We start from the raw sequence: 26,780 nt of genomic DNA on the forward strand, positions 1-26,780 counted from the left end.
AGTGCATCCTGTCATGGGATCATGTCCTGCCAAGGGTTGATTCCTGCTTTGTGCTCTGAGATGCAGGAATAGGCTCCAGCCACCTATGACTGTGAACTGAAATAAGTAGGTTGGAAAATGAATGAAATAATGAAAACATATTGTTGTAATGTAAAAATTTATAAAGTATATGATAATCATACAGCTGCATAATAACAATGTGGTATGAAAGGACTCAGTGAGCCTGCATACTTGTTATTGTTTCTTTTTTTTAATTGCATGGTAATAAGAAGTGCTCCTTAATGATTTTCGCTTTGCAAACATTTATTCCTTAATTTAACCTATCACCACTACTACTGACAGCACTCATTGATTTGTCAAAAGTTGGGTAGATCATTATCTTACTTGTTTTTATTAACCTTTCTAAATGTATACACATTCCACATTTATTTCAGTGTTTCATATTAGAAATGTTCTGGGTCTTTAGAAGTTTTGGTGATGTTTTTGTAATCAGAAATATACTATAGGAATTTAACTCTTTTTTATATCAATTAGCCTATGGTTAAATTAGTTTTGTTCCACATCATTTGCTTAAAGTCACAGTTTCCAAGAACCTATTGATAACGTTAAGTGAGGACTTAATGTATTAACTTTATAGAAACTTTTATTATGGTAGGAATATTGTACAAAGATTTTTGCCCCCTTTTACTTTCATTTAAAGATAAATGATAAAATTTCATTATGATAACTTTTAAAATGTAAAGTAAGGATGGATTTGATTCATATCTGCTATGACTTTTTATAAACTTCGTAGAGATTTTTCATTATTTTGCATTTAGGGGCTCTGGCACTCTAAGTATCTCAAGATAAACTTTAGTAGCAGCAGCAATGTTAATGTCTTTAAAATTTCTGTATTTATTCCTTTTGATGTTTCCTGAATGGATTATCAAATGGGGTTTCCTTTCTTCTGTTATAGTTTTTTAAATCTGCTGTGTCTTGAATTAAATAACATCAGCTTAAAATATAAAGTAAAATATTATTTTTAGTTAACTATATAAGATGACTATCTTGATTGATTTCCAAATAGAACTTCTTTCTTGCCCATAAATTCATTGATTTAAGTGCAAGAAATAAGTGGAAGACAGAAAACATAATCAGAATAAATAAGAACTAACCTAGTGATGATAAGAGCCAGAGTAGAGTCAGCTTCCTTAATATGCTAGACTGACAAGAAGGTTTCTGGTGGCTTCTGCAGGACCTGATGGACCTACAGTGAGGTGTCACGTAGAGTAGAAAGTGTCCTAGACCAGAAAAACTGGGGTTTGCTCCTGATTCTGCCATTTCTGAGCAATGTGAGCTTGGCCAAATCCCTTAAGCAGTCTGAGAGTCAATTTCCTCATCTGTAAAATAGGGCTAATAATGATCTTTCATGCAGTAATCACCAGGTTAGAGTTCACTCTGCATACAGTACATGCCAATATAAATGTAAAGTGATATTTTAAATATTCAAGCTAAATTAGGAAGGCTAGGTTAGGCCTTATAGGTAGTTTGGGTTAGGTAATAAGGTCATGATTCCATATATTTTCAGTGACTTTAAAATGAAATTGTGGTTATTTTGTAGCAGTCTCTGTATGTGCATGTGTATAAATACATGTATGTGTGCACACACACATATTTTTACACTTTTTTCTTTATTGCTTCTTTGGATATTTTACAGGATACATATATTACTTTATTAATCAGAGACCAATAAATATTTTCTTTTCAAGGGAAATTGGGAAAGTATACTAAGTTCTGCTTTTGTGGAAATTTGCTACCACCTTATTTAGAATTTATTTGCTTGTTATAATATCACAGGATTCTTTTGGTGCTGCTTCACCAGGCAGAAAACTCTGTGGCCGGTGGTGCCTCTGCCTGGGCTTTACTTTGGCCCACTGGACTCACTCTACCCAGGCTGGCTGTCAGGTTGCACTTGGCTCACTCCCAGCCCAGATCCCGCAGCCACTGCAGCTCCATACTCTGCCTGTGGTGGGGCCAGGTGTGCTGCAAGCAGCTTCCATGGCTGGGTGCTAGTATTCAAATGAGGGGGATGCAGTGTGACTAGAAAACTTGGAGACACCAGCAACCACAGAGCCAGCTTCTGCTTGGGGAGTGCTGAGGTCTGGACTCCCAGAAGGGTCACAGCTCTTCAGTCCTGTAGTCTGGTGAATGGGAGCATGTCACAACTCTTTTCATTCCTGCCACCCACAGCTCGGTGAGCCAGCCAGGAGCATGTTACAGCCCTTTTTGCTCCTGCCATTTGGCAGGTAGGTTCTTGTCCCACAACTAAGAAGAATGAGGTACATGGGCACCAGAGAGTGAGGAAGGCAGAGAAGAATTTTATCAAGTGACAGAAAAGATCTTAACAAGAGGGGACCTGAAGCGGGTAGCCTTCTGTGTGAGAGGGGGCCTCAAAGTAGGTGGCTGCCTGTGTGACTGAGTCTGGGGTTTTTATGGTCTCGAATGGGGGAGTGCTGAGACCCCATTCAGCACAATGGGGGAGTGCTGAATGGTCCATGGGTGGATCTGATAAAAGCACCATTCTATTGACTTAAAGGCATCGAGGAAGTTCTCACTCCAGTCATAGACTCTACCCGAAACTGCAGCTTGGTTTTCAGGCTTTAACTTGTCTGTGGTTTGAAGGTTGGGTTTCACCAGGGACCTGTCCCTGTCTGCCTAGGTATTTGTCTGTCTCCTGCCACTATCAATAATGCTGGTTTTAATGTTTATCATTTTGAATTACTTTAGAGTAAAAAGGTAAAGATGAATCCCAACACCAAATAGAAAACTTAAAAAAAAAAATTCAATCAAAATAAACCTAGACCTAAGAGCATAATAATTTTGAGGGAAGAGAAGATACAATAAATGGGAGCAAAAAGGTAGGGTATTTCTTTTTCGCAGCCAGAGTAATTATTCATTTCTTGAAAAAAATCTTTTTTATAAAAAGTCTCTGAGCTGAAATCTGTGTTGGATTATGCCCTGTTGTGTTTCTGTTAGGGATTGTTACATGTTGTTCCTACAGCATTACTCTTGTATGCCTTCATAAGAGCTGTTTTATGTATAGATGGCATATTCCCTAGACTGCATACCTCTGTAGGTCCAGGGCTATGTTTTATGTTGATTCAGGGTTAGCACATGGTATGTGTGTTGTAGATGCTTACTGGGTTTCTTACACTGAATTACTTTAGATATAAGAGTACCTAAGTGATAGCTAGACCAGACGGTATAGAACAGAAGAATGACTATCAGTGGGCACTGATATTGATTATAGAATTAAACTGTAGATTCTGCTGTCTTTAGATTAAATGCATGCATTTTACAGAGTTGACATGTAGAATATTAGTTATGTAAGACAGTGCATTCACTGTAGAAACTGGAAGTGCAATACATGGGAAATATGACACAGCAGAGAGAAGGAACCTGAGCTGTGGAGTCAGACAGACTTGGGTTTGAATTTATAACTTAGTGATCTTGGTAAGGTTATCATTTCTCTCTTGTAAAATCACTCCAGCTACTGTATGAGGTTTTAATAATTACTGAGATTGTGACATTTCAGTGTTAGGCACTTAGCACAGTGGGGGATAGTTGAGGTCTCCCTAAAATACTAGTCCCACATTATTAAGCATTATCCTGCATTTTTTCACTGGCAAACTCAAACATCTAAAAGTATAGACAAATGACTTTTCAGTTTTAAAAGCTAACCATTTTTATTAAAAATACAGATTAATTACCTTTTTGTAGTATAGTGCCAGAGAGAGCAGCTGGTTTATTAACTGACTACCAATCATTCTAAAATGATCTAACACCAAAATCTGCATTTATTTCAAGCAGCTCCAAAACATAAAACAAAGATGAGCATGCCTCCTGTTGCTTTTCTGATTTGTAACAGTAGAAGCTTGCTCACCAGCTGTATTTGATTTATGCTGCCTCACATCTTTAAATTGGCTGGAAAGTCATTTTGTACCATGTAATACACAGTATTTTCAACTTTAGATACTCATGAAGAGTCTTGATTTAATACTGGAACTTTGTTAACTATCATTTAAAGGTCATTGGTCATCTTACATTATAAAAATAAAAAAGATTGACTCAGTTTTTTAAGCATGTAAATACATGCTTGTTTGATGGCTCTCAAATTGTTTATTATATGCTGCCACTCCTGTTAGACCTTGTGCCTTCATATTGCTCTGGCCTGCCCATGTATTTACTACAAATTGTAGAAGGTGAATTCAAGTTTAGGCCCAAATTCTATTTGACAGAAGCCAAATGATGAAAATTCTGAGAAAGAGATTTTAGGAGGAAAAGGCTTTAGTCTATTTATGTGTTTGGAGGGAGGAATTAATAATGAAAGAGAAGTTGAAGATGTAAAAGAGAAAGGAAAAATGAAAGAAACTTTTAAAACAAATTTGGAAAGGATGTATAGTTTGCTTATATAGTCTTGGACCCTTCTTTATTGTATATTTTAGTAAAACCTTGTAAATATTAAGGCATGTTTTTGGGTTATTCTTGTGACTAGATTTGTACTTTATAAAGATGTATGGAGGTACATCATGGAGAGAACAAATTTAAATTAAGGAGATGAGTTAAGAAACTTTAAGAACTCCTTCTCCCACTCCATGGGAAATAGACTTGAATATTATATAGTCGGAATGAAGAGGAAAGACCAAAATCATGAGTTATTTAGGGGATAGAATCCATATGATTTGGGAACCGATATTGTGGTATGAAGATGAGAGTGTGATATGGAATGATTATTGGCTTTCTGACTTGGTGACTAAATAGATTGTGGAGTTGTTAAACCAAGAGGAAGGAAGTGATTCATGGAGAAGATAACAATCTACATTTTTGGCACATTGATTTGATTTTATCTGTGGGACATTAAACTGGAGATTTCTGAGTGGCATGGGTACTTATATCTAATACTCAGGCAAGAGATCTAAGCTTGCAGGGTAGTTGAAATTACTGCTTAAATCACTAGGAAGAATAGTTTTAATGAGACGAGAGTAGCACTGAGAATAGAACATTGAGGAGTATAGACATTGAAGGGGTAGGTGAAGAAAAAAGAATATTAGAAGAAAGACTAATAAAAACAGTTAAAGAGGTGGAAACAAAACCGAGAGAGTAGCATTAAACCAGAGGGAAGTAGGCATTTCAAGAAGTAAGTTGTTAATGTCAGAAATCACAGAGAGATTAAGTACCATACTTAATCTCAGCAACAGTATAGTTTATACTGAACTATAGTATAATATTGAAAACATATATTTTATGGGTGGATAAAGGCTGGTTCATAATATTTATTCTCTTTCATTATAAGTATAGAAGTTTGGGAGCTACAACTTAATGGTACTCCAATTTTAAAGATAGTGCCTTAAGGCTATCTAGTCAGGCATTACTTGATATCACAAAAATAGAAACTCCACATTAATATAAAAATAGAAAACCATGCAGAGGTTTATATGGACATATTCGTATTTAAATATGTTTATACTTCTTTAAAATTAATTGTATTTGTCTTTTTATTTTGAAGAGTTCGTGTCTCTTGGCAGTATCAATTGGCTGGGAAGGAGGTGTTTATGTACAAACCTGTGGTCACACATTACATATAGATTGTCATAAATCTTACATGGAATCATTACGGGTAAGTTGATTGCAAAAATTTTTTTAAAGGTGTATGTATCTTTCCAGGTATTAAATATTTTTTATAGTATATACATCTCAATTCCAGCTCATCTTTTTAGGTGATTTGATCACCGTATAAACTATCCAGTCTTACAGTTCTTCTTTAACACAGGCCTGTTCAACTTTAAGGATTTTCATTTTTTAATTTCATTTTAGCAACTGGCCAGACGCAGTGGCTCATGCCTATAATCCCAGCACTTTGGGAGGCCGAGGTGGGCAGATCACTTGAGGTCAGGAGTTTGAGATCAGCCTGGCCAATGTGGCCCCCTGGCCAACCTGTCGAAATCCCATCTCTACTAAAAATACATTAAGTAGGCAGGCATAGTGGCATGCACCTGTAATCCCAACTACTTGGGAGGCTGAGTAGGAGAATCACTTGAATCCGTGAGGCAGAGGTTGCAGGGAACTGAGATTGCGCCATTACACTCCAGCCTGGGCAACAGAGCAAGACTGTCCCGAAAAAAAAGAAAAAATTTTTTTTCACTTTAGCAGCTGACTTCCATAGCTGTAATTTAGACTTTGCTACTCTCTCTGAAATATTAAGCTTTAATATCCTACCATATCATCTTATTATATGATTATCACATAAGTTATCTTATCTTCACTCTCATTATTGTGATTTGCCTCTGACATCAAGATCTATAGTCCCTTAATCCTTTGAATTTTTTCCTAGTGTATTAGCGTTTTGCTAGCCTCACTTGTACTATACTCATTCTGTTCTTGTCAATCTCATTTAAGTGACCTCCTTTGATTTTAGACCCAGACAGCTATCCCTGCTAGAAAAGTCATAAAACGGCTGGGCACATGTCGCACACCTGTAATCCCAGCACTCTGGGAGGCTGAGGTGGGCGGATCGCAAGGTCAAGGGATCGAAACCATCCTGGTCAACATGGTGAAAACCTGTCTCTGCTAAAAATACAAAAATTAGCTGGGCATGGTGGCACATGCCTGTAATCCCAGCTACTTGGGAGGCCAAGGCAGGAGAATCATTTGAACCTGGGAGGCGGAGATTGCAGTGAGCCAAGATTGCACTGCTGCACTCCAGCCTGTGACAGAGTGAGACTCCGTCACAAAAAAAAAAAAAAAAAAAAAAAAATCGTAAAGCTAGGTGAACAGTTATTATCACAAACTCGTGGCTTCCTATAACAGTGGCTTAGACTAGGGTTGTGGGCTGGGCTGTAAATATTACCTATTAATTCATTTACCTGTCTTTGATCAGTTCCCTCTCCTGTTTTCCTCAGCAGCTGTTCCAGACTTTTGCCTCCCCTATCCCAGGCTCTTCCTGTAAACCCCAAGATTCATTTCCTTTTAACAAAATCTATCACTTCCTTTGTCATTAAGAAAACAGTGTTTGTTGTCATATTCCCTTAGATTCCTATCTTGCTTTTCTATTCCTTGATAAATGATTCCAACATCCCCACCAATCTTTTCTTTGCCACTCTTTGAGGTATTACTGTGGTCCTTTTTCCCCCAGCACCTCAGGGGCCTTGATTCATCAGTAGGTAACCTCTTTTCCTTCTGTATTTTCAGTTTTTCTGCCTCTTCTGTCCCTTCTCAGCTCATCAGGAGCTGAGTTCAAACCTATCCCATTCAGAATCCTTCCCTGGACCTTACATTTTCTTATTTTCCTGTAGCTAAAGACTTCTCTTTCTCCTTCAGTCCAACATTGTTTTTTGAGATAGGGTCTCACTCTGTTGCCCAGGATAGATTGCAGTGGCCCAGTCATAGCTTACTGAAGCCTCATACTCCTGAGTTCAAGCAGCGTAACTTCTTAAAAGCAGCTTCTTAAGTACAGGTCTACTGTATTCCCATGTTCCTAACTCAGAAGCAGTAGATATCTCTTGTTTCCTTCATATTCCTCACCTCTCACTTTCAGTCCCTTACCAAAATTCTATTGATTTTTGCCTTCTAAATCTCACTTGGTTGTATTCTACCTTTATTAATCCCACTGCTACTTTTTTGTGTATGCCTTCCTCGCTCATCTTGATTGTAGGAATTTATTTCTTGTTGATTTCCTTATTCCAGGTATACTTTATTTACTACATTAATCTTTCTAAAATTTAAATCAATGATATGTGTTGTTGGCTTAAAATCTCTTGCTGTCTTCCTCCTGATAGGATAAAGTTCACTATTCTCTGAATGGCATTCAGGTACTCCAGGATCTGGGCTTGCCTGTTGCTTTAGTGTTGTCTTCTATCAATTCAACATTAGTAGGCTAATTAATAGTTCCTTAAGCACATTATGCATTTTTCATATCCCTGTATTCAACTATTCATTCAATAAATATTTATTCAGTATGTACAGTATTCCAGATGCTATGATAGTCATTGTGGATACGGTGGTACATAGGGCACAGTTCCTTCCCTCAATGAGTTTACTGTGTATTACATAAGAGAGACAAGTAAACAGTTACAGTATGCATGCTACATGTTAGGTATACACAGAGTCTTACTGGAACATCTTCCAGGTGCCAGAACATTTTGATGAAGTAAGGTACTTAAGTGATGAGAGATGAGACAGAATAAGTAATTAAGGTTTACATTGTAAGGTGCCTTCTTGTCCATTTAAAGGATTTGGACTTTATATAGATTTCTTAGAGAAAGCCATTAAAGACTCTTAAGCAGAGATATAACATGTCCATCAAAATCATTGTGACAGTTGTGTAGAAAGGGAATTGCAGAGAAGTAAGAAAAAATGTGGGAGCTTAGACTTAGTCATATCTATGAAGATGGAGAGGAGAGTATAGATTTGAAATATATTTAGAAGGACAGTCTTCTGGAGCATGAGAGGGAAGAAGGAATCAAGGTGAGAGGTGATGATGACATTGAAAGATTTTGATTGGAAATAAAATCTCACATTAGACATTAGAAACGTTAGGTCGTGTAGTGGTATGTTTGGGGGACTACTTAGAAGAGAGATTAGTAAAGGGGATAGAAAGACGAAAGTAGATGGAAGGACTGGTGGGATTAATTAATTATATATTTGTGATGGGAGAAGGGAGGATGCTGAAGGAGTTGCAGTGAGTCTCTCGTCTGAGATAGGAGGTATAACCTTACACTCCTAGAGTAAAAGGGGAAGGGGTGGGGAATGTGAGGGACTTGACAAGTAAGGAGGTGGTTTAAAAAAACACTTTGGGGGTCAGGCGTGGTGGCTCACGCCTCTAATCCCAGCACTTTGGGAGGCCGAGGTGGGCAGATCACCTGAAGTCAGAAGTTTGAGACCAACCTGGCCAACATGGCAAAACCCTGTCTCTACTAAAAATACAAAAATTAGCCAGGTGTGATGGTGGGTGCCTGTAATCCCAGCTACTCAGGAGGCTGAGGCAGGAGAATCGCTTGAACCTGGGAGGCAGAGGTTGCAGTGAGCTGAGATTGCGCCATTGCACTGCAGCCTGGGCAACAAGAGTGAAACTCCATCTCAAAAAACAAGAAAAAGAGAAAAAACACTTTGGAATTGGGTGAGAGAGTGCTTCTTAGGATGTTGGAGAAAGAGTGTCAGGTAGTATTCAGGACAAAGTTGAGGATGGAAACAGTTTGTATCAAGAAGGCATTTCATTTTTCTCTGACAACACTCAGTTTGAGTGCAGAATTGGAGAAGGCATACACTGGATTAATTTAGTATGAAGGCTTTGTTTGGTGTGAATGATGAAAAGACACATGGAGGTGGAGTATGAAGTATTACCATGAGTTTTTGAAGTGGTGGACAATGGTGTGCAGATAAGATAGGAAAAACCTGATGAACTGGGAGAAAAAGAAGGGAGTAAAGGAGGTAGAAGTTGGTAGTCAGAATATAAGATGTTTGAATTTGACATTTTCAGATCTAGAGTAATTTTGCATTATTACAGGACAAGGATGTTGTTATGGTAACAGGTGCTGAAGTAGAGTGGAAGTCAAAACTATAGGAGTTGATGAGGTTAAGGAGCTGAAGGACTAAGGTATAGGTTTGGTTGTCTACGTTCATATTGAAACTGCACAGGAAGATTGCAGGAGTTGGACTGATGAGGAAAACGTATCAAGGTACCAAAGTCTTCAGTGGTTGCAGGCAGTAGGTGGCAGTGAAAAGGAGGAAAAGGATAGTATTGCTAAATGACATAAGCCACAAAGACAAGAGAATGCTGGAGTAATCTTGGGCCAGCACCAGAGGGTGTTGAGATGTGAGAGATGTAGGAGGGTGAGTTGAGAGGGTTTCTGGGGGTGCTTCAGTAGAGAACCTATCTTCAGTTACAGCAAAAAAGAGTATCTAGCATTCTTTGGAATTGAGACTGTAAAGAAGCTTATCACAAAATGTTCTTCTGTGACCAGGACCCTTGCCCCAACCTTTTAGCATACTCTCTTTTTGCCAATTTTTAAAACTTAGCTCACAAGTTGTCTTCTCTGTTGTTGCATTTATCACACTATAACTTATCTGCCTGATTTTGGTTTTAAATTATGAGTACATTAAGAAGAAAAAAATGTATCTTAACACTTTATGCTATCACCATGTACAGCATTTATTACATAGTAGGAGCTTAGTAAGTGTTTGTAGAATTGGATTCAGGAAGATACCTTGTTACATTTTTAAGGACTTAAGAAGTTAATGTCAAAAAGTGAAAAAAGAATGCATAGTTCTTAGTCAAAGTGCATGAGATGCAAGATACAGTGAAGTAAGCACTAACTCAGTTGTCCAATCAGTTGTATTCAGCAGTTAGACACCTTAGAAGGCATTTTTCAAAAGGCTTATTTACTCTCAAAAGCTATTTGTCCTAGATCAAAGAACATGAGCTTTGGGATAATCTTCCCAGTAGTCAGTTACAGATTATGAAAACGGGTGTGGAGCAAGAGGAGGGTGACCCACTTTAATGTGGCCTGTTTTTTGAATTATTCTTTATCTTAAATCCACATTTCAGATTGATTGTATCATCACTTGAATGTTTCATACTAAGAAAAGAGTAAGGTACTTAAACAGTGTATTGGTGAGGGCAAGTGTTATGTAATTGCTATGATGTAAGAAGTGATTTGGTGAACTTTAACAGTTAAATAAGGGATTTTGTTTATTTCTTTATGACACATATTAGAGATGTCTTTTTTTTGTATGGCTCATTAATTTACTATTAAATGGGTGGTATAATTTGTGTTTCCTGTAATTGTGTGTATCATACATCTGTATGTTTATTTCATCTTTTAGAATGACCAGGTTCTTCAGGGCTTCTCAGTGGACAAAGGAGAATTCACGTGTCCCCTCTGTAGGCAGTTTGCTAACAGTGTTCTTCCTTGTTATCCTGGAAGCAATGTGGAAAATAACCTTTGGCAACGCCCTAGCAACAAAAGCATACAAGATCTCATAAAGGAAGTGGAGGAGCTGCAGGGACGACCAGGAGCTTTCCCAGTAAGGATCAGTGTAAGGCATAAATATCTTGGTTAACTCAGCTCTGATTTTCAGCTTTCATTTTCATTCAGTTTACAAATTACTCTGGACTTTTACATATTTAGTAGAAATTACTTTTAGAGCTTTTTATCCTCTTCTATTTATACTTAAATAAAAGTAATAGAACAAATTATTATCAAAGACTGTACTTTTCTTTAGTCTAAATTTTTAGTTTTAATATATATCTTCTATGTCAAGAACCTCTATAGACTTAGATGTAATTTTTAAAGATCTTGAAGTAGGTCAGGCATGGTGACTCACGCCTGTGATCCCAGGACTTTGGGAGGCTGAGGTGCACGGATAACTTAAGGTCAGGAGTTTGAGACCAGCCTGTCCAATGTGGCGAAACCCAATCTCTACTAAAAACACAAAAATTAGTCAGGTGTGGTGGCGTGCACTTGTAATCCTAGTGACCTAGGGGGCTGAGGCAGGAGAATCCCTTGAACCTGGGAGGCAGAGGTTGCAGTGAGCCAAGATCATGCCACTGCACTTCAGCCTGGGCAACAGAGCAAGACTCCATTTCAAAGAAAAAAGAAGGATTTAAAATCAAACACACAAGCTATATATATATATATATATATATATATATATAGAGAGAGAGAGAGAGAGAGAGAGAGAGAAAGAGAGAAAGTGTATAAAGCACAATTTAATCACTGAAACATATGCCTATTAGGTATATTAGGATTAAGAAATATTTACACAGACATCCACATGTATTTACTGTGTATGTGTATGTGTATTAGAGAGATAAAATATTGTGTGATTGAACTGTTCACCATAAGCCAGACTACTGTGGGGAGTGGAGTGGAACTCATCTTTTATCCCATCTAGTAGAATTTATTTGGTTTAAATTCTTAAAATATTTCACCTTCATTATAGATTTATGATATGATCTCTGAGCGAAGTGACAACTGTGTCTGGTTTATGTTGTAAATTTGTGAAAACTGTGAATATTTGACTTCTGAAACAGAAATGCGTACTTTAAACTTAGATTCATCTGGCAATTCCCTTTCTCAAGTGAAGACTAATTTTAGAATTTATGTTTTTTTTCTTTTATAAATTCAAATTGTTATGTGTTTAAAATATGCTTAAGCTTAAGGGACATTGATATTATTCTTTGAAAATGAACTTAAGTGAAAGTCAGGTTTTTTATAGACATGGCAACTTTGTTCTAAAATATTATTTTAATACCATCCTCTCATTGGCTTAGAATAGTTTATATGGTTAGTTCATAGTTGGATTACAGTGTTACCAGTCATAATGTAGAATTAGAATAAAAGATCACTGTATAAGAGAGTATTTTTGGATTGGTTTTTTCTTTGTACACTAAATATATTTATAATAATGTTTTATCTGTTTTGACTTTTGAATTTTAATTTCCTAGTATGTTCATATAATAAATGTTCTAGTTTTAGGCCATTATTAAAGAAGATGAATATAAACTTTATATATATGTTTGCATTTTTTTTATAGTCAGAAACAAACTTAAGTAAAGAAATGGAATCTGTAATGAAAGATATAAAAAATACCACTCAGAAGAAATATAGAGACTATAGCAAGACGCCGGGCTCACCAGACAATGATTTTCTCTTTATGTATTCTGTTGCTAGGTAGGTATATATAGTATATACTTTTTAGTTTACTTATTATTAATGGTTGATTTTATTATTTAATAAATATTTGTTTTATTTATTTAAAGGATACATATTTTTAATATCAGTTGAAATTATGGCTAGTTTCAGTGCTTCCTAGGATAACTATAAATGTGCAGCTTTTATTTCCTGAAGAGGTTTTATTTTACTGAAATATTTGCGTAAATGTTACTAAGCATTATAGTACATGAGGGAAAAGTATGTTACTAACATTTTGGGACAGATGTGTGCCTCAAAGCATGCGAGTATTATATATGAGACCTGTCAAAAAGTGATAATACTGAGAACTAAAACATTGTAATATGTTAGACACTTCGATTTATGGAAAAATAAGAATAGTAAGAAGTAGAACTTTGTTTTAAATAGAAAACAAAAAGATCTAGTGATATCCTAGAAAATAGGAGTTTAGAAAAGTCAGATTAGAGAGAGGAAGCAAGGCATCAGGAGGGTTCTAAACTTCTATGTGTATTGAGTAGGGGGCTTAAGAAAGCTGTTAGAAGTAAATATTTCTCATCTTTCAGATTAGGAAGGATTAGTCTAATTGTATTCAATACATAAGTAGTAGTTCTAAATAGGAATTTTGGAAAACTTGAGTGAAAATGCAGAACTGTAAAAGAAGTAAATAGAGGAGAAACAGACACAGTTAAGAACTTGTAAATTCATTCTGCCAAAACTGACTGTACATCCTTTGATATCTCTGGAAGCATACTTTGTATTTTATCCAAGTAGTATTGTAGTAGGTAAGATTTAGAGAGATAATATGACTCGAAGTCATACGGCAAGTTAGTGGCAGAGTAGGATCTCTTGAGTCAAGGTTTTGTGTTTTTTTCAATTGCGTCTTCCTTTTTCCTCTCCTATGTTTAGGTTTTTATAAGTTGTATTATGTATATAGTTAATCAAGGCTATTCTCTGTGGCCCGCTCCTGGAACAGAGGGTAACAAAAGAGTAAATGAACTATGCATAGCCTTTGGAACCCAGGAGAAATGGAACCAGACTTAGAAAAATTATAGCAAGCAAATTAGAGCTCAAGATAAGGAACATTAGTTGGTCTGAGAATGCAAATACTAGACATGGGTTGATGTAAAAGGATCTAGTGAATTGGAAAGTAACTTTGTAGTCGATATATTCCTAGACTCTGTTTACCTAGAATGTTTTCAGGGAAGGCATAACAATTAATTTAGTATTTTGTTTCTGGAGAGTTACCAGTTACTGCATTCTTGCAATAAAAGACACTTTATGTGAAAACTAAGCTGAATATAAGTTAACTTTGCCAGGGTGCCAAGGTTTTACAGAACTCCATATGATATTGTGATTATAACATTGTAGAAGATTGGGTTGAATATGGACCAACTCAGTTCTGCTATGTATATTTATACACATACACGCACACAGAACTACACACATTTATGTTGCTCATGTATTTGTGGTTTTAATTTTATTAGAGTTGACCTTTTAAGAAAATCTTTATTGAATGCGAATAATCTGTTCTTGGAATTTTCCTGTAGTATGATAAATCAAACAATTTGATTTAATTATAATTTGGTAGACATTTTAGATCCTTATTTCTTGATTTAAGCTTATAAGTAACTTATAGAAAAAAGCTTGCAAAGATAATGGGAGACCTTCCGGATCAAGACATTTTGGCTTCTCTCCTTTTTTTTTTTTTTGAGAAGCAGGGACAGATGTCAAATGCTTTACTAAGATGTAGGCAAAGAAACAGAAAATATACCTCCCCGATCCTGTTCTGAAATTTAATGATAAACTCTTAACGCATCAAAACAATAATTCTGAAAATGAGTATATGTAACACATTAAAACTTTATTATCCTTTGCTTGGAATTCCCCAAAATATTGAAAAGCTGTTCCAGTGAAGTGGCATTCCTTCTCTAAGTTTTACTTCATCATTTTAAAGAAAACAAAGGCTGGGCATGGAAGTAAAACTTAGAGAAGGAATACCATCTCACTGGAAGAGCTTTGCAATATTTTGGGGAATTCCAAGCAAAGGATAATAAAGTTTTATCCAAGCAATACAAGGCAGGAGGATTGCTTGAGCCCAGGAGTTTGAGACCAGCCTAGACAACATAGTAACACCCTATCGCTATGATAAATAAAAAAAAATTAGCTAGATTTGTTGGCATACATCTGTAGTCCCAGCTACTTAGGAGGCTGAGATGGGAGGATTACTTGAGCTACAGGCAGTGGTAGGACGAAGCTATAGTGAGCTGTGATTGAGCCACTGCACTTCAGCTTGGGCAACAGAGCAAGGCCCTGTCTCAAAAAATAAAAAATAAGAAAAATAAATTGATGCAGAAATTAACAACACGTATTGAAAGAAAAAAGTATGTTGTATTCTATTTAAATAGGTTGTAATTTTCTCAAAATAGGAAGCCAAGTCTTTAATTTTATGCCTAAAATAAAACTTATTTCACAAATACTTAGGATTATAGGAACATTTATTCCTAAAAGGTGAACATTAAAATATTTAGCAATATTTAAATATGTAAGTAAAATATTCAGCAATAAACTTACTTTGAATTAAGTTGTGAATTAAATGTAGTGAATTTTAAATGTATAATTCATTAGAACTCGCATATTTATTTGTACTTAGTAACTTAAGTGGAATACAACCCTGATTTCTTAGAGCTGAATTTCTCCCTGCTGAAGAAGTAATTTTGTTTGCTCTTCAGGGAGTTTAAATTTTGGATATTTGGAAACAAAGTATTTCTGGTGAGTTTTAAAGCTTTTTTTTTTTTTTTGGTAAGACAGTACATATTTTTTGGTTTTTAATTTTATTTGCATGGTGAAGCCTTGGAGAATTTTCTGAGGGTATCAGAGAAGAAACTTGGAAAATCCATTCAAAATTAAAATAATTTAAAAATTAATCAAAATCACTACATTCAAGTTTTAATGTATTTCCAAAATTTTCATTCTGTTGCAAGTATCAGTCATCTAAACAGATAATGGAAAGCTAATTTTGGGGAAGAAAGTTTTCTTTTATTTCAATACCAATTCATTATTTTGTTCTTGAAACAATGAATGACATCAATTTCAGTAATTGATTTTTCCAAGGATTTTTGGTCTCAAGTTTCATATAGTCTAGAGGTATTGGTGAGTAGCAGGTGGTTTGTATAGAGAAAAATGGAAAGAAAATGAAACATAAGTAACTGCAATGTAGGTGGAGAGACATCTTTAAATTGTGGGTACTAAATAGAGTGAATGTACCTTCATATATTAGTTGCATTATAAGTCTAAACTTTGTAAACAAATTATGTTCAAAATAAAAGTGATGCTTGCCAAATACCAAATTAAGAATCCTTTTAAAAAATAAAAAATTCTTTCCTAAAACAATCTTTTTTTGGGTCTTATTGGGAGGTGTCATTACTGGGTTTAAGGGAATGGAAGAGTTAGGAAAAGAAAGAAAACTGCAAGGGCTAAAGAGAATCTTATAATTGGTTACATATCAAAAGAAAGAGGTTATCAGTTCCCATTTATTTTTTTAAACATCTTACTAGGTATCATTGGGGATTTAGAAGCTGTATATGAAATAGTCCCTGCTCTCCAGGAATTTACAGATGGAGCTAATATAACATCAATCTATATAACAGAATATAATTTGTTTTTAAAAATGTCGTAGAAAGTACTGTAGAACTTGTAAAGGGAAGATGAACAAATTGAAATACAAAGTGTGTGTAAGTCCTTCTTTCCTGTCCCAGGAAAGCCTCCTGGAGAAGTTAAAACTTGAATTGCCTCTTGTATAATGTAAACTGGGGTATGGATGAAGATACTGTTTTTTTTTTTCCTGAGAAATTGAGTAACTTGCTCAACTACTAAGTGGTAGACTCAGGCCTTGAACCTGGATCTCTTTCCAGAAGCTTTCCCCTTTTCACCAAACCAACATGTGTTTGAGAATGTGGTGTGTGTGTATGTGTGGCTACACACGTTTGCTTTTCAAATTATGCTCTAAAATAGAAGTTAGTGTTGAAGGGAGGTTGAGAGGGCAGCAGACTTTGGTCATGCAAAAAGAAGCTGGAGCATTGTTAGAGGGTTTTTAAATATGCATATCTAGGTGGCCACTATAGTAGCGTTTAAGCAGTCTTGTCATTCTTTCAAATATAGAGATTTTCTCCTTTTTCTTACAAACTGATTTGAATGTGTTTGTGTTAGAAAATATAGAAAAGAGTCTGCTTTTCTTTGACGGCAGAAAGCTCAGAAAAATTCCACTGTCAGCATATCTTTATTTTTGCATCATTCATTGAGGAGGAAAGAAACATAATATTGCTTTGTGATTTTCAACAGTTGAGGGAATATGGATATGGGACATATGACCCATTTGTTCTTTAGCATGTCTCAGAGGAGCAATTTTGACATAAATAAAAGTCAATATTTAGAGTCATATTGATTTTTAAAATCCTAGATATTGCTGAGTACAGTGGTGTGCATCTAGTACTAGCTACTTGGGAAGCTCAGGCAGGGGGATTGCTTGAGCTCAGGAGTTAAGATACACTCTGGGCAACAGAGCAAGACCTCATCTCTTAAATTTTTTTTTTAAGAAATTTAAAGTTGTGGATATTATTATACATTAATTCTTTGAATAAGTAGTTTTTGATTTTTAATTCAGAAGGAATATTGCATAGGAGATCTTCCAGTCATAATTTGGAATAATTCATTAGATTTTACTAGTTTTTTTCAAATATTCTTTAAAATGAAGTTCCTAGTAACATGTTTGTTATTCTTTAAATTATATTTAGGGATTGAGTAAACAGAATTGTTCTTGTATCTATATTTTAATGAATATTTTTGCAAATTTGGTGAAATGTTGACATTCTGGTTTTTGACATTCATTTGTAAGTATTGTTTGTTTTTCTGGTTAGCTCTCTTAAAAGTATATCTAGGAAATCTTAGTTTTTATAAGAGAATATAGCCATTAATTTTTTTCTACAGATTAGGCAACAGAAGATTTGTGAAAACAAAATGTATTGATCTCATTTATATTCCCTTGATGAAGGAACACATGCTGGTCTCCGCTCGCTTTCTGTCCACTAGTATGAAATCCTTGTCCCTGCTTCCTTGCTGGTAGGTTTTTAGAAGTTCAGTGAGCAATGCAAATCGCCTGAAGGGTGGAAAATTCCCTTGTCACACAGATGCCCTTATCAGCAGCAACCAGATGGAGCTCTGAGCTGGAACATTATCAGTGTTAAATTGCTTTTTCTCCCACCCTGAGTAGAGAGGATTAAAGCATTCCTTTAGAAATGGGTGGTAAATGTACAGACTTCAGAATAATAATATTTTTAACAATTTGCATTTATAAGTAAATACATTATAAGATGAAAATAGCATCTCAAAACATTCTATGTTCAAAATACAACTAAACCAGTGCAAAAAGTTGTGTTTTAAGTAAAATAGGATAATAGTCTATCATGCATTCACTTGCAAAGAGTAAGCTTGAAACTGCTCTTTTTCTTTTTTTGAGTGGGACAGTATCTTACTATTAGGGTCAAATGCATATCTTGGATATCAACTAGTCTATTCAGTTTTGGTTGTAGAAAATAAAGGTACGTCTAAGGGTATTAATACTGTTGAAGAAAAATACAATTTAAATTCTTTCTCAGAATTTTCATTTATTATTTTGGCATAATTAATTGGTTCTTTTACTGTTACTGTTTTTGAGTAAATCTTTAGATTCTACATTAGTTTGATTTTTGAAATGTCAATTTATTAATTATTGCTATTTTGTAAGCCAATAATTGCAAAATACCTTGCGATTTCAGGTCTGTATGAATAGTATTGATGTTTAGCCATGTCAATATTTACACAGTGCATTTTAATGAAACTAGTTTTAGAAGTCCACAAGAGAGACTGCTGTTAAATTATATGTGTTGTTTGTAGCCATTTCTATATTGGTGATTTTGTTTCTTACTATTGATTTCCAGATACCATCTAACCTCCAGTGAATGATAACCATTTATCTGGTAGAAAAATTGGTATGCCCTTGAGTTTTATGTGGCAGTAACCACCTACATAGTGGCTGACATTGGAGTAAAAATTCTTTCTTCATATTCATATGCAGGTTTATGAAACATGTTGCAGTTTTTTTTTTTCTTAAGGCCTAGTTTTTATTATGTGCCAACAGTTAGGACTTTGCAACAATTACACCATACTGTGTGCAGTATTTTGCTGGTGTAAATACGAATATATAAGTAAGGATGCATAAATTGTTCCCTTTTTATTTCTAAATAGCAGATAAAATATGATTATTACTGATACAACATAAAAACTGCTTTTGCAAATAATAAAGTTGAAGAACTTTATTATTTAGGTTGATTCAGACATACCAATAAAGCAAATTAAAAAGAATCTTCAGTTTAATGACTGAGATATATTCTAATGCTTTACTTACAGAACCAATTTGGAGCTTGAATTGATTCATCGAGGAGGCAATTTGTGTTCAGGTGGTGCAAGCACAGCTGGCAAAAGGTCTTGTTTAAGTAAGTACTAAATAGTGCTAAATTAAAAAAAAATTCTGTCATTTTTGGAAGTATTGGCAGGCAAAGTGACCTTTTGGTGTAGTTTCAAATTCTGTCTGTGTTATATATGATCTATTTATATAATGATATATACTCCAAGTGGTCAATCTTGTACTTAGAAGAATCATATGAATTTTTAGCTCTTTCTGGATTATGATTACCTAGCAGTTAAATGTAATGCTAAGTGACATGGTTTATACTATTTCAAAATTAAAGCACTGTATTATTCTCAGCTATAAAAAATTGTTCTTAAACTTCAATTCTCTTAAAGAATTTTTAAACTGAATTAAGAAAATATTTTTATAAAGACAATATGTATTGCCCACAGATTTCTATATTATTGCTATTAAGAAGATAATTGTGCTGTATTTTAATGTGTATATTAAAATGTGTTAAAATTGCAGATGTTTGCTTTTATTTATGTATATACTTTATGTTATAAAATGAGCATAATTCTTTAACCTTGTTTGTAAGGATATATTTGAGAGAAGTGTAATTTGTAATTTAAAGTAGGTTTTTCATGAGCATGGTTTTGATACTATCATTTTTTAGTCATTGTTTAGAGAATTAATGTGAATACTAGGAATAATATTATTTAATGTCACCATATAGCTGATTATTGGCCTCAGATCATGGCAGTTGAAATATTACCTAATGTGATTAGTATAGGAAATGAAACTTGTTTAAAGCACATAATATATTCTTTTGAAAAATGAGTATATTTTCTTAAATACTAAAAAATAGTAATTATTAAAAATTATCAATACATGTTGGTTTTTAAACAAAACATATATTATTTCAAAAACTGTTTATGTAATTTTGAATTGATTTCAAAGCAAAGGGATGATCAAAAGCACTTTAAAATTTCTGACATAAAAGCAAACGTATGTGAACTTTTAACTTGGTTATATTTTAAAGACATATAAGTTGCACCATAATTTGATATTTTCTTTTGGATTGTCACTTTATTCCTAGAACTTAAGATTTTAGAAGGTTTTATTTTTGTTTGTTTGTTTTTACCAAGTATTAGTAAAAATTGACCCCTTTATGCATTCATCTAAACCCTACTTCTACTCAGTGCTTTACTAGTATGTTTCAAAGGAAGTTGTTGATACATGGGAGTTTTAGTTTCTAATCCATTTGAATTGATATATATTAATCATTTTAGTTATATAAATTATTTCTTCTTGTTAATTTGTTATTAATTGATGTTTGGCATTGGGTGATAATATTCTAGAAACTGTTTTGTTGTAACGTGTTTACTTTAGTAAAGGGTTTTCTGTTTTTAAAAATCTAATTTTTTTCTCTGAGGCATTTAAATTTATCCAGAGGCTTATAAATAATGAATTTATCCATATTCTTGAAAAATAGTAATTTTCTAGTGGTAATCACTTCAATTACCAGAGTGAATTTTGTAATTTAAATTGTTAAATTTACAGTTACTTCCAGACTTTTGCTTCTTTATTTTTCCCTTTAGTAAATAAGAAATTATACTGTGCCAGTATAGAAAAAGTCATGTTTATCCTAAATATGTTAATATTTTTCTTAGTGTTTGTATGATTTATTATTTTTCAATTGCTTATATTATTTATCCTAATATTAATAAAAGCAGCCTGTAAGTCATATATATAGAATATGTTGTATATATATAAAATCCCACTATCTTACAAGTGTATGAACTTAGTATTTGTTATTTATTCAAATAAAATTCAAACTTAAGTTGTACACCAGGACTTAAATTGATGATGATTCATGGAAGCACAAATATTTCATCTTCCAGTGCAATGTCAATGGTATTTTTTTTTTTAATTTGAATCTTTTTGGGAAAAATGTACATGTATTCATATTTTCCTTTTCCCATTGATTGCTTTTCATTACTTTTTGAACATCCAATTTTTAATGTTTTTTTCTTCCATTATGTCTTTGAGGAGAGTGAGTGAGGAAATGCTCCACTGATTAAGCAAATGATGAGGGAACTTTTTTCATCCTAAGAATACGACACTTTTGGAATACTGTTCTGTTACAACTTCTTGATGAAACTGAAGATTTGTCTAGTCAGGAAAACTTTTAATAAATTTTGTCTAGAAAGGATTGCATAATGCCTGGTATATAATTACAGACACACACACACACACACACACACACGCACACACACATATTGGGGGAGAAGGGAAGAAGATTGTTCTTTCTCCAACAATGAAAGCAGAAAATATTAATGGCCAAATCCCTACTAAGAAATAAAATTGAAGTGGAACAATGCTACTCAACAACTACATCTTCAAACATTTTTAAATAGTTGAAGGTAGTTACCACTGTCAATCAGAATAAAAGGTCAGTCCTAAAAATATGTGTCTGGGAAATTTTCCATAGTAAAAAATTACCCAAATTAGCTCATATAACAGTATACTTTGGTATTTTAATAGTACCATAATTTGTCATTTTAAAGTTTGTAAAGTTCTTTCACATAAATTATTTACTCTTTAGAATGACCATGTGAAATAGGTGTTATCTCTTTTTCATAGAAAAGGAATCTGAAGTTGAGTGATTGCCTCGCTAAGTCACAGCTGGAGAATGTCAGAGCTTGCACTTGAGTCCAGCTCTTCTGACTCTAAATTCAGTTATGTAAGACTCATCTCCTGCCCTTAAGTCTCCCAAAGGTTGCAGAACTTTTAAGACCTTTTACCCGTTGGTTTAGTCAAAGACACTACTGTACAATGTTGCCTTGGATCTTTCTAGGCCCTGCTGTGCTAACTCTCCTGTTTATCTTGTCTGTTTTCTTTTGTTAGCCTTTCACTGTCAATCCTTTGTTTTTGTTTTTCTTTTGAGCCACTTTTTCAGACATCTTTGCAAGTCCTGAGTCCTTCTGCCCTGGATACTAGTTAGTTCTCCTTTATTCCCTGCCAGTTTGCTTGCTGGTTCCCCTTGCTCTGGCTGTGAGTCATGTGTGTTAGCTCTCACATATAGCACAGCTGTCAATTCCTGGGTCAGAGCTCTAGAACTCCTCCTTACACACCAGGGAAGGTCAGGCATTTCAGACCTTGTATTCAGGAGATGATACTGGTTCTAGAGACTGGTACTCATCTGCTGGACTTGTATTCAGCAGATGAGACTTGTTTAAAATCCATGTCCACCAAAAGCTTTACTCATTCCAGCAGTGAATTTCTTTGAACTTAAGCTTTGGTAGACATGGCATTTGAACAAGACTTTGAAAGGTAAGTGAGGTTTAGAGTTTTTGTTACAAATTGGTGTTTACACTACGTATCACCAACTTAGTTAGCAACGTATGTAGGATAAAGCAGATGTAAAAATTAAAGGCATAACTTATTAAGAAAAGTATTTTATTAAGCTTACTGTATTTCTTCATTCAGGTGATTTGAAAATAAATATGACAGTATAAATTCTAGTGAAGTTCATATGCTTTCAACACATTTTTGGCATGATATTCTCAGTATATTTCTCAAGTAGAAATTGTGGAAACCATTGGCAATGCCATTTGATAAATTATTAATATTGGAGCATAATAAAAAACATTCTTTTATCTGTAGGTAAACATCTTTTCCTATCTTTGGGTCTGTCTGAGAATTTCTCTGCTTATTACTGTCATTTAACTAAGAAACCACAGTTCATGTCTCAAATGGATTCCATGATTTTATAGAGAGATGAAAAATGAAACTTTAGTCAAGAGAGGATAAGGCAAACTCTTGCCTTGACATTTTCATTTGGGAAGTTCTGACAATTTTATATAATCTATGATCTTATCAAGAAATTATGCATAGTCATTGCAGTAAATAGTTTCTACCAGAATTTACTATTTATAGCAAGCAACCCAGCTTAGATCTGTGTAGGCAACTTAAAATGATTCTACTTGCTCAAAGAGTGAATTTTTAGTGAATTTAAAATTACAGAAAATTAGGCCAGGTGCGGTGGCTAACTCCTGTGATCCTAGGATTTTGGAAAGCCAAGGTGGGGAGGATTGCTTGAGTCCAGAAGTTGTTAACAGCCTGGGCAACATAGGGAGAACCTCATCTCTAAAAAGAAAAAAAAATTAGGTGGGTGTGGTGGCATGTACCTGTGGTCCCTGCTACTCAGGAGACTGAGGTGGGAGGATTGCTTAAGCCCAGATGGTGGAGGTTGCAGTAAGCCATGATTGTGCCATTGCATTACTGCCTGGGTGACACAGCAAGACGCTGTCTCAAAAAAAAAACTATAGAAAATTATTTTGACATTAATTCCTCCCTGCAGTTATGTAGCATAAAGATGTTGTTAAACAAGGAATGAGTTTTTACAAAATTACTCATTTCTTTTTGAGAGACAGGGTCTTTCTCTGTCTGTCACTCAGGCTGGAGTGCAGTGGCACAATCATAATTCACAGCAGCCTTGAACTCCTGGGCTCAAGCATTCCTCCCACCTCGGCCTCCCGAGTAGCTGGGACAGCAGACACACACCATCATGCCCAACTAATTTTTTAATATATTTCTTTGTTGAGACGGAGTCTTGCCATGTTGACCAGGCTGGTCTCAAGTTTTTGGCCTCAAGCAGTCCTCCTACCTTGGCCTCCCAAAATGCTGGGATTATAGGCATGAACCACTATGCCGGCCTAAAATTACTCTTAAGTAGTCTGACCTTATTCTTTAACAGTTAGTGGGAAAGTTCTGACATTGATGGCCTTTAAAGGCCTTTCTCTTTTTCTTTTTTTTTTTCTTAGATTATCTGTTACCTTATAATTTTTTTTTTTTTTTTTTTTTTAAAGAGAGAAAGAAAGAAAGAGAAGGAAAAAGGGGGAGAGAGAACAGGATTCTTGCTCTATTGCCCGGGCTGGAATGCAATCTAAAAATTGGTATTAAAAACCTCTTTTATGCCAATAATTGTGCTTAACAACGGAGACAGGAAGGAATAAGGGAAGAAAATAACAAACAAACAGCCAACCAATATTTCATTTAAGTCTGTGAAATGCTATATAATGCTGAAGACTGATTTACTTCCAATTATGTAGTCATTTAAAAATAGGTATAATATGATACTGAGAAAAATGTATGTTCTGTGGACCTGGGGTGGAGAATTCTATAAATATTCACTGAGTTTACTTATTCCAGGTCTAAGTTCAAATCATAGATGTCCCTATTAATTTTCTATGTCATTGATCCGTCGAATATTAACAATGTAGTGTCAAAATCTCCCGCTATTATTGTGTGGGAGTCCAGGTCTCTTTATAAGTCATTAAGAACTTGTCTTATGTATCTGGGTGCTCCTGTATCGGGTGCATATATATTTATAATCATTAACTCCTGTTGTTGCATTGATCCTTTTACCATTATGTAATGTCCTTCTTTGTTTCTTTTAGTCTTTGTTACTATTAAAGTCTATTTTTTGAGAGACGAAAGTTACAACTCCTGTTTTTTTTTTTTTTTTCTCTCCATTTAATTGGTGAATCTTCCTCCATCCCTTTGTTTTGAGTCTTTGTATGTCGTTGCTTGTGAAATAGATCTGGATACAGCGTACCGATGGGTTTTGACTTTTTATTCAATTTACCTGTCTGTGTCTTTGATTGGGGCATTTAATCCATTTAAATTTAGAATTAATATTAATATTTGTGAGTTCACTATTGTCATTTAATGCTAGCTGACTATTTTGCCCATTAGTTGATGTAGATTCTTCATTATAGAGATACTCTTTATGTTTTGGTAAGCTTTTGGGTGACTGATACTGGTTGTTCCTTTCTGTTTATAGTGCTTCTTTCAGAAGCTCTTGTTAAGCAGGCCTGGTGGTGATGAAATCTCTAAGTGCTTGCTTGTTTGCGAAAAATTTTATTTTTCCTTTGCTTATGAAGCTTAGTTTGGCAGGATATGAGATTCCGGGTTGAAAATTCTTTTCTTTGAGGATATTGAATATTGACCTCCACTCTCTTCTAGTTTGTAGGGTTTCTGGTGAGAGGTCTGCTGTGAGTCTGATAGGCTTCCCTTTATGGGTAACGTGACCTTTCTCTCTAGCTGCCCTTAGAATTTTCTCCTTTATTTCAACCCTAGTGAATCTAGCGATTATGTGTCTTAGAGTTGCTCTACTTGAGGAATATCTTTGTAGTGTTCTCTGGATTAGCTGGAGTTGAGTATTGTCCTGCCTTACTAGATTAGGAAAGTTTTCCTGAATAATATCCTGAAGAATATTTTCCAACTTGGATTCATTCTCTTCATGACATTCAGGTATACCTATCAATCGTAAATTAGGTCTTTTCACATAGTCCCATATGTCTTGGAGACTTTGCTCATTCCTTTTTACTCTTTCTTCTCTAATCTTGTCTTCTCGTTTCATTTCATTAAGTTGGTCTTCGACCTCTGATATCCTTTCTTCTGCTTGATCAATTCGACTGTTAAAACCAGTGCATACTTCGCAAAGTTCTCGTATTGTGTTCTTCAGTTCCATTAATTCACTTATTTTCCTCTCTAAGTTGTCTATTCTCGTTAGCATTTCGTCAAACCTTTTTTCAAGGTTCTTAGTTTCTTTACATTGGGCTAGAACATGTTCTTTTAGCTCAGTAAAGTTCCTTATTATCCACTTTCTGAAGCCTAAATCTGTTAATGGAACACACTCGTTCTCCATGAGGCCTTGTTCTCTTGTTGATGAGGAACTGTGATCCCCTGTAGAAGGAGAGGCATTCTGATCTTGGGTATTCTCGGCCTTTTTACGCTGGTTTCTTCCCATCATTGTGAATTCATCCACCTGTCGTCTTTGTAATTGCCTACTTTCAAATTAGGTCTCTGAGTGGACGTCCAACTTGTTGACTCCCAGCGGCGAAATCCAAGCAATCCACTGCGCCGGCCAAAACAGCGGCATCAAGATTCGTGGTGCTTTTCCGTTAAAGGCCTTTTTCAAATTTAAAAATATCAATTTCTGCAAACAGATTGAATCACAATTTTGTTCTATTTTTTTGTTACAATAAAAAAAGGAGGAAAATTTGACCATCAAATTATTATAATGATCAAAAGGTATAAGTTGATAGAAAAAAGCATAAATTGTCTCCTGAGACTAGTTATTGATCAAATTTGATGGCTAAAAGCTGATTTTGTGGTATTTGGGAATGTTTCATGTTCTGAAGAGCAAGTTGGTGTATATTTAGGGCCAACATGAAAGATGGATATATGGTGGAATAGACAACAGCAAACTAGGAGTCTTGGGCATCTGCTTAGGCAAGACATTTTATGTTTTTGGCTTCAGTTTCCTCGTCTATAAAATTAGTGCGTTAGACAGGATGATCTATGTCCCGAAAGATGTTCATGGTTGTTAACCTTGTTATATGCAAAGCTCAAATCTGGAGCTTTTCCCCCTGTTAATTAACATCATTAACATTAAGCCTAAGAGGCAAATAGCTGGACTAGGAGTTACACTCTAGCAACTTCAGAATTAATTCTTTATCTGTAGTCATACACTATAGAATAAATCAAGGCTTGGAGTTTTGTTCTTTTGACCCATCTTGCAAATTCAGAAGATTTTGGTATTGTCTATTTTATTT

The 26,780-nt window shown here is 34.8% G+C and overlaps 1 protein-coding gene across 8 annotated transcripts in view; it reads left to right on the forward strand.

Annotated features, from left to right (window-relative positions):
- The window catches only part of UBR3 (ubiquitin protein ligase E3 component n-recognin 3), a 254,046-nt gene that overhangs the window by 166,051 nt on the left and 61,215 nt on the right, over nucleotides 1-26,780 (forward strand). For 6 of the 8 annotated variants that reach the window (XR_010341473.1, XM_064373357.1, XM_064373359.1 and 3 more), the window contains 4 exons: nucleotides 5,546-5,656; nucleotides 10,861-11,073; nucleotides 12,574-12,710; nucleotides 19,152-19,237. Coding sequence is in view for 7 of the 8 variants with exons in the window: in XM_064373357.1 (XP_064229427.1) it covers nucleotides 5,546-5,656; nucleotides 10,861-11,073; nucleotides 12,574-12,710; nucleotides 19,152-19,237 (547 nt within the window). In the remaining variant the exon portion in view is untranslated. The remainder of the gene's footprint in view (nucleotides 1-5,545; nucleotides 5,657-10,860; nucleotides 11,074-12,573; nucleotides 12,711-19,151; nucleotides 19,238-26,780) is intronic. The other 2 variants (XM_064373358.1, XM_064373360.1) reach the window with 1 other exon arrangement.

The sequence above is a fragment of the Aotus nancymaae genome, unplaced genomic scaffold (genome assembly GCF_030222135.1).
Source record: "Aotus nancymaae isolate 86718 unplaced genomic scaffold, 86718_ANA_hifiasm-v0.15.2.pri h1tg000008l, whole genome shotgun sequence".
Lineage (NCBI taxonomy): Eukaryota > Metazoa > Chordata > Mammalia > Primates > Aotidae > Aotus > Aotus nancymaae.